General features: G+C 40.6%; 1 protein-coding gene across 1 annotated transcript in view; it reads left to right on the forward strand.

The window, feature by feature from the left end:
• Sesn3 (sestrin 3) overlaps positions 1 to 8208 on the forward strand; it is a 60065-nt gene extending 51857 nt beyond the window's left edge. Inside the window, exons 7-10 of the mRNA XM_005346806.2 lie at positions 3038 to 3156; positions 3826 to 4016; positions 5834 to 5978; positions 7759 to 8208. Of these exons, the coding sequence (XP_005346863.1) occupies positions 3038 to 3156; positions 3826 to 4016; positions 5834 to 5978; positions 7759 to 7845 (542 nt within the window). The 3' untranslated portion in view covers positions 7846 to 8208. The remainder of the gene's footprint in view (positions 1 to 3037; positions 3157 to 3825; positions 4017 to 5833; positions 5979 to 7758) is intronic.
• Positions 8209 to 9163: the final 955 nt, after the last annotated feature.

A 9163-nucleotide genomic window follows, 5' to 3' on the forward strand; every position in this document is an offset into this window, starting at 1 on the left:
AGCCTTGCTGGTGTGTTAATGCTGCAATGGGGAGCCTTGCTGGTGTGTTAATACTGCAGCGGGAGAATGTTTATGGTGTGTTAATACTGCAGTATACCTTGCTGGTAGAGCACTGTTTGAAAAGACAGACAGTGCTATTAGAGTTAATATCTATGTACTCTAATATTTCTATTTCTTTATGATCACCGGAGCTTGTAAGATATAAATACTTTACTTCTTTATGTTGTTTTGAAATAATAGAAATATCTTTTAGGTTGCAAGTAGACTTGTCCTTTTTTTTTTTTTTTTTCTTTTCAAGACAGGCTTTCTCTGCATGACCCTGAATTTGCTCTATAGACCAAGCTAACCTTGAACTCAGAAACCTGCATTTGGAGTGCTGGGGTTAAAGGTGTATGCCACCACACCTGGCTCCAAGTAGACTTCTTGAACCCTTACACAGACTACTTGAAAATAATTTTTAACTAAAAAATCTTGAACCTATTAGCATTTTTAACTAAAATAAAAGCAAAACAAACAAACAAAAAACCCAAGAAAAGTATGTGTGTGTATGTGTGTATATAAAATGTTGTTTCCTTTTAGAACACACTTAAATATTTGTTTAGATAAAATCTGAAATAATTTCAGGCTGTTGATCACTAGAGTAGTATTTTTAATCCTTCAAGGTAAATCTAGAAAGAATAGTGTCAGTCAGTTCTTTGTGACTCTTACACATACAAAAATGGTCGGTCCAGCTAGTGCAGAGCTGCTGGATTAGGCATCAGCCTGTGATTGCCTGGCTTATTAGACATCAGCCTGTGATTGGATGGACTATTAGACATCAGCCTGTGATTGGATGGACTATTAGACATCAGCCTGTGATTGGCTGGCCCCATTGCTTTGGATCTGTGGTAACACAAATCCAGGAAGACACCAAGGTCCTACAGTCACTTTTGAGGGAACCCTAACCACCTAAACATCTCACAGGAGGCTCCACCTCCTACAGGTCCAGCCTGTCCCATGTGGACATTGGAAGAACACTTAAGACCCAAGTGGAATAAACTGTAAACAGTCAAGGTACCTTCGTACATCCTTTTATATGGACAGATTGCTTAGAAAACAGCTCTTGTCTGCTGCTAATTCTAAGTTATAAGGTTTTTCCTGGGGCCCACTTTGATATGGTTAGTTAACTATTTTGAAATTAGAATGTTTAAAATTGTAATTTAAAATTAGAATGTTTAAAATGAGCAAAACAATGACTAGTATCAAAGACAAAGGGAGTCCTGTGACAGACAAGTTCAGTGTTAGCCTTTGCAAATGAATCCAGTAGCTGACAGTTCAGTGCCACAGATATTCTTGGTTGGATTTTGTCATTTGTTTATGGTGTGATGGGTGGATGAAAGAGAAGCATGACTTCTTTGAGTCAAGAGCTGGTGCTTTGAAAACCATTGCTGTACTAACATTCTTTGAATGGAGCCTGGACTGTAGGCGAATCAGAGGTTATGAGTTCATATTACAAATAAAGGTCATCATACAGGGTTTTCATCGTAGAGGAAAACTATAAAAGCTTTAGATGCCACTGGGACAGAGCTCCTGGGTGGAGTATTTGCCCCACCCCCACCCCATATACACAAGGCCTAGCACTAGAGAAAGTAGAGAAAGAAGAAAAGATAAGAAAGGAAAGCTACAGATCAGAACTGACTAATAGTTATTTCTTAAGTGGATTTTTCTTTTTAATATAACGAATTAAGGAAAACTGTGGCTGCTGGGGTTGTGGCATCACCTGCCATGCAGGAAGTGCTCAGCAGGTGTCAGTTTCCTCTTGGCCTGAGTAAGGGTGAGAATTCAGTGCCATGTGTTCAATGTTATGTAGTCTGGGAATCTGATCTTCTCTGCTGTTCTCATGCATCCTGAAATGAGCCAATGGCCCCAACTTAAAGATAAAAAGGAGACTTTTTCTTATTAGAATTTTTATGTATAGTCTTTCAGAAGAATTTGTATGATTGTTTCTCAAACTCCTAAAAATTTACCCAGATGAGAATTAGTTTTTTATTAAAGACCAAACTAATTTAACATAAATTAGTTACAAAGAACTTAATCATCACATAGAAACTACTTTTTTATTTTGAGAACTATGTGTTCATTTATAGAATAAAGAAAAAAGTTTGTTTATTCCCTATTAAATAGTTGAAATCATGAAGAGGGTGGAATAATTACAAAGACACTAACTAATCTAAAACACAGTGAGTTGGAAGAAAATTGTTTTCAGCTTAAAATAATATGCACTAAGCAGTTATAGTTTCTCAGTAGTGGGTTTTCACCAGTGAGCATGCTGAACCTATTGTAGATAGTAATGTTGCCTCCCTGACATCCCTGTGCTCTGGGGCAGTGCCCTGACCACAGCAAGCATGCTGAACCTATTGTGGATGGCAGTGTTGCCTCCCTGGCGTCCCTGCACTCTGGGACATGGCCCTGACCACAGCTTCAGCATCATGGGAGTGTTCTGCTCCCATGTGCATGCTCAGGCTTGGGAGAGGGTATTCACCAACTGCACAAGAGAAGCTAGCCAGACACCCAGAGGCCACTTCTCTTGGGATTCCATGCCTCATGTCTTGACTGGCTTGCCTCCTGGAAGCTAACAGCAAACTAGAGTGAAGATATATTTTTAAAGATCAGTCTTCAAACTCATTGTTTCTCTTGTCTCTTCTCTTTCCCCATATCCCATGTTATCCCCTTGAAGAGATAAAACAAGCTTTAAATCTTAGATTCATAAGCCTTATCTTTTATTTCTAAATTAGTAAATATGACATAGTGATCTTTTGCTGTCGTTGCTTAAATATTTCAATTTAATTGATTTTCTTCCTGCATACTATAATTAAATCTTATCACCCAATATTTGGTAAGGAAATTGTACTTAGAACTTCACTAACCAGTATTTTATGTGCTATATGCCAAGTAGTCAACACTGTCACTTTAGAAAACCTAAAAAATGGAGGGAACTGGGGTTCAGGCTCATTATCTTAGCTGTGTAAGTATCCTGAATGCCGTTATTGCCCCTTAGATTTTGAAGACGACATGATCATAACAGCTGATGTTTCACGATACATTGAAGACCCAGGTTTTGGGTATGAGGACTTCGCCAGGCGAGGAGAAGAGCATTTGCCAACATTCCGAGCCCAGGTACACAGAGCTTTTAAGGTAGAGAAACTAGATAGTTCTGCCCTTCCAAGGGGTAACTGTTGAAATGTAAATAAAGTGTCTTCTAAAGTAGCCAATAGGCCTTTTGATAGGATCTTCCACCCAGTCTATCTGATGTTCCCATAGGAAGGTAATTATTTTAACATATTCGTCTTAGGAAGTCACTAGGAAACAGTTTGCTTAGTTTAGTTGCCTGTGTTATGCAGGATAGTTACGTATCTGTGTGTCATTCTTGGAGGGGCAGGGAAGAAACCAAACAATTGATGATATTTATAATAAGGCATTTTGAAATTTGACCACACAGTCCTCCCACAGTACAATGGGACTCTGTGGGGACAGGAGATAAATTCAGACTCCTTTATGCCTGAGTAAATTTGATGGCATAGCAATAGCCAAGAACTTCTGGGTCCTTTCAGAGTGCCTGTCCAGAGGAGGTGGCCAGAGTTCATCACAAACATGCCAAGCCCTAGACCCTGTGAGACAATACCCTGTCTCTGTGCTCCACAGCCTGACCAGAAGCATGCTTGGTAAAGCTGCCATCCTAGAACTCAGTCAGAAATACCCCACGCTAGCGTTCTTCAATAGTTTTATTTATTTTAAAAATTAACAGAGAATGCCCATTTTGTAAGTGGACACTTTTTCTGCATCCAGGACTACACCTGGGAAAATCACGGCTTCTCGCTGGTGAACAGGCTTTACTCTGACATCGGGCACCTTCTGGATGAGAAATTTCGAATGGTCTACAATCTCACCTATAACACAATGGCCACTCATGAGGATGTGGATACAACCACGCTACGCAGAGCATTGTTCAACTATGTTCACTGTATGTTTGGAATCAGGTATGTTCACTGTGCAGACAGTCTTACACATTTCTGAGTGGAAATTCAAGCATTTGTTTTATTTTTAGCCTGTTTGGGAGTACATCTTTCTGGGGTGGGGAATGCTACTCGATTTAAAAATTAATTTCATCTCAGAGATTATTTTCTTCATTTAAAGTGTTTGGAACTTAGCGAGATGACTTGGTTGGTAAAACTTGCCATAAATATGAGCATTAAGACCTGGATTCAATCCCCAGCACTTACTTAAATGCCCACTTGAACCCTAGCCCTCGGAAGGTGGGGACAGGTCCCAAGGTCTCACTGATTAGTCAGCCTTGCCTAATTGGCAAGCTCCAGGTCCTAGTAAGAGATCCTATCTCAAAAACTACGGTGGACAGCATCTGAAGACTAAGGCTTGGCCTCTGGCTTCCACATATGTGCTTCACATGTACATGAACACGTGAGTAAATTACAGATAAATAAAAAGCGTGTTGTGAATCTTGATAATGGCGCAAGCAGAGTAGTAAGACTTTATTTACTAAGGCAGGGGAGTAAACAGAATGAGATGCAGGTTTGAGAATCCTTCCTGATAGGTCAGTGTGAGGAGAAAAAAGTGTCTATTCAGATAGCAATAATAAATTCAGGTCTATATGGTTGCTGTGACTTGCCTTATGAAGGAATTATAATTAGGGCACTCTGTAATTTCAATGCTGGGCTGCTCCCAAAAGCACCAAGGTGAGGTGGAGGGGTCACAAGTTAATTAACAGCCTTTAAGCTGAAGTAGCTGGAGAGGATGGTAAGACCTGGAGGGAAGGAGATGGAGCGGTCTACTCGGGAAAGCTGCTTGAGCTGGGCTCTGTAGACTTCCTTATGACATAGATTTGCAAAGAGAAGTTAGGCAGTCATGAGCGAGCACATCCTCGCCCCCCCAAAAAAAAGCATTACAGATTGAAACTGGGATTCAGTTTCAGTTTGTTAAGCAGTCTTTTCTGTAGTTTTAACCAAAACACCACAAAATTCCCAACAAATCAACTAATAAAGAGCACTACCAGGTCAGTATTCCTAACCTGCTCTGCCTATACAAGGCCTGGCTTTGATCTCCATCCTTGCAAAAGAGAAAGTTAAAAAAAAAATGCCCAACCCTAAACATGATCTCTTGCTCACATAACTTTGGATTTCGGATTATTTAGAATTTTGGTTTTAAGACTTTTCTGCTCCATTGGTCTAAAGTTGCTTGACTCAGGGTTTCACCCTCTGACTGAGAACACTTGACCAGCTTTTACTGGCTGGCCTTACTCTTGCTCATTCAATACCTTCTACTATTTTCTAACCTGCCTGCCCCACTGAAAATTACAGTCCAATACTCCAATGCTGTATATCCGTTTTTCTTTCCTTTTTTGCCTCTTTAGTGTTTCAAGACAGGGTTTCTCTCTGTAGTCCTTGAACTCTGATGTCCTTGAACTCACTCTGTAGGCCAGGCTGACCATGAACTCAGAGATCTACCTGGCTCTGCCTCTGGAGTGCTGGAATTAATTGTGTGCGCCACCACAATCCGGCCCACTTGTTTTTCTATGTAGTTACCACCACTTCAAAACTGTATGTTTGCTTTGTAGTGTTTTCTTTTACATCTTAATAGAGTTTAAGCTCTGTGATACTAGGGGTGGCTGTTTTTCCCTCTTGTTTACTACAGAATCTCAGTAATGAGAAGGGTGTGTGACAAGCAGACATTCAGTAAATACTCCCTATGACTTACTTAATGGACTTTGCTTATGACATCATTGAATAGCAAGGCCTAAGCAGTGAGCTTGGGTTTCACGTCACAGTACTGTCACTCACAGGTATGATGACTATGATTATGGGGAAGTTAACCAGTTACTTGAACGGAGCCTGAAGGTTTACATCAAGACGGTGACCTGCTACCCTGAGAGAACCACAAAGCGCATGTATGACAGCTACTGGCGGCAGTTCACACACTCAGAGAAGGTCAGTGTCATCACCAAGCAGACCTCAAGGACATTATGTTCAGCATGACAGTTTCGATCACAAAACAAGAAGGGTGGTGAATTGAGCTAGCTATTTTTTTCATGTTTTATTAATCTAAAATATGTTGACTGTTGACTACATTTTAGATGTGTGCTCTTATCTGGGAAGGTGTACATCTGAGTCAGTGTTCTATTGCTGTGATAACACATGATGGAAAGCATCTTTGGGAAGAAGGTTTATCTTAGCTTTACAGCTCTGAGGTCACACAGGTCAGAGCAGGACCTGCCCAAGGGTGGCACCACCCACAGAGAGTTGGACCATCCCACATCTATTATCAACCAAGATGCCCTACAGACTTACCCAAGGCCAATTCTATGAAGGCATTTTCTCAAGATTCCTTCTTCCCAGATGAACCTAACTTCTGTCAAGTAGACATAAAAAAGTAGCCAACATTTTAGCATCAGCCTTTGAAAGATTGGGTCTAAATACCAATAAATCTACCATTCTATTAAAAAAAAACCACTAATAGCCGGGCGGTGGTGGTGCACGCCTTTAATCCCAGCACTCGGGAGGCAGAGGCAGGCGGATCTCTGTGAGTTCGAGACCAGCCTGGTCTACAAGAGCTAGTTCCAGGACAGGCTCCAAAACCACAGAGAAACCCTGTCTGGAAAAACCAAAGAAAAACAAACAAACGAAAAAAAAACCCCACTAAGAAGCAGTACTGGGTAGAATTGTACCCAGCCTGGAAGGCACTGCCATTTAGAAACTCTTAGTAGCCACCAGGTTACTATTCGAACCAAAGATCCTCATTGTAATTTAGTATTTTGCCATTATAGTGAAGGACATGTGAGCCAAATATATTTTTACATAAGAATATCTGTGGAGGGAGTAATATGAATTATTATTTAGATTAGAACCTAGTAAGAATTAAGAATCTTTACCAACAGTATAGCATCAGATCTGATTTTAGGTCCTAGGCCTTTAAAACATTGAATCTGTCTCCTTTATACTACTGTATTCAAGCTGAATGTGAAAAACTCATTCTGGGGTCCTAACGCTCCCCAGTGATCTGTATGGCCTTGGCAAAGTGTGTTATGGGTCCACTTTTAATAATTTTTGAAGTCTTAAGGTTAGTCATATTACCTACTTCATCTTCAGCCTTGATACATCCTTATGCTGTTTTTATATTTGCAATAGATTTTCTCCCTTTCTAGAAATCGTATATTGTCATCAGGAGAGTATGCCCAACGTCATGTTTAAGTGATAGGAAGATGTGGAGTAACTCAGCTCTAGAGCAGCCATGCTCAGATGATAGGAAGGTGTGGAGTAACTCAACATTAGAGCATTTCCTTGTAATCAATTTTAAAAGTGTAGAGGTTTTACATCAGCCTTTCAGCTGAGAGGTTTTCCCCAGAGAGGAGCCCTGAGATTTTACCAGAGTGTTTGCAAGTGGTGGGCATCTGGTGAGATCAGATAGTCACACAAACCAAGGTGAGCTTCAGCTTCACTGTAAGGCTTAAAGTTAAACCTGGAAGTATATTTTTAACCTTAATTCTTAATTTAAAATTTTAAATGCTAGGAATGTGTTTTTAATTTTATTTTAAATTTACATTTACTATCCACAAAAGCAATTTTGAGTGTTCATCATAAATATGTGCACACCCAGGCCTGTGTGTGATATCCGAATACATAGAACCTATGCAAATGTGGTACCTGAAAACCTCTCCGCATTCTTCTCCTGTGTTGTGTAGTCACTGAGCCAGTGCCGTTTGGTTTCCAGGTCCATGTGAATCTACTGCTGATGGAAGCCCGGATGCAAGCTGAGCTGCTTTACGCTCTGCGTGCCATAACTCGGCACCTGACCTGAAGCCCCACCGGGGAGGCGTCAGCGTGTGTCAGGGCCTCTCACACAGGACTCGGATCAGAACTTTTTGTGACGCAGCCTCAGCAGTTAATCAGTTTCCTAGTGTCAACGTTTAGCTGTCGAGGTTTATTGTTTCTGTTTTTGTTTTGTTATTGTTGTTAGGGTTTGATTTTGGGGGGGAGTTGTTTGTTCTGTTTGTTTGTTTTTATTTTTTTCTGGCTGTAATGTGCAATGGTGTGTTTTATATTTCTCTATGCTTAACATTGCTAACAGTTGCAAAAGTAACCCTGACGAGCACTACATCACATTGCTTAGAGCTGGATTTGGGATCTGACATAAATCATGACCTGGTTTGTTACGGCTTCACTCAGTGCTCTGGAGTTCATGTGTATGTGTATCACTTGTTTACTTAAAGAGCATAAGGAAAAGTGCTTGCAGTCTGCTATCAACATCCTCTACCGGAAACTGCCCACGTGTGTCCTCAATCTGGGAAGGCTTGTGCTATTGAACCAAGCTGCTCCTGGAACACAACTTGTGCCCCAGGAGATGATCAGGCACTGTTCTGTTTTGGTTTATCTGATTTTTTTTTTCTTACACTGCTATTGACAATAACGTGAAATGTGATACAGACATTGTCCATAATTTAATGTGAAATTAATTATGATGAATTCTATAGCATGCTACTGAAATGCCAAATTCAGCTGCTTTCTTTGTCTTCTAAAGCAGAGGCCTCATTTTCCCACACGGCTGTCTGTGTGGCAGTGGACTTAGGCGCAGTTCCTTGAGTCCTGCACCATGGTCCTCCGTCAGCTCTAGTAGCTGGTGCCTGCGGTGCTGCTTACAGCTCGCACACAAATCCCAGCACACAACACTGACCAAATGCTTCTTTGCACATGCTCCTTTGCTGAGAGTTAAGGAAGGTTAGTTAATACACCCCTATTTTTCCCTGCTACAGCTTTGGAAACTATTTTACATAATTTTTGTCTTATAATACGTTAAGTAATTTGTTATTCAAAGGAAAAAATGTGTTTCTGTGCTTTAATGTGATTGAGCAACAACAAAACAGTGCAATGTTTTTAAAAAATCAACTCTGCTTCCCCTATCATGTCACTACAGAAGTGTCCTTTTAAACAGAGCCATAAAGAAATGACCTTCAGATGTCTTTATTGTGCCAGGTGTTTTCCAGTTTTACCTTGCTGAGGTTGAACTGTGATTTCACTGAGCCAAAGCATTTGTTCATTCCCCCAGAAAAATGTGTTTGGACAACTGGCTATACACACACACACACACACACACACACACACACACACACACACACACA

This window comes from Microtus ochrogaster, chromosome 5 (assembly GCF_000317375.1).
Source record: "Microtus ochrogaster isolate Prairie Vole_2 chromosome 5, MicOch1.0, whole genome shotgun sequence".
NCBI lineage: Eukaryota > Metazoa > Chordata > Mammalia > Rodentia > Cricetidae > Microtus > Microtus ochrogaster.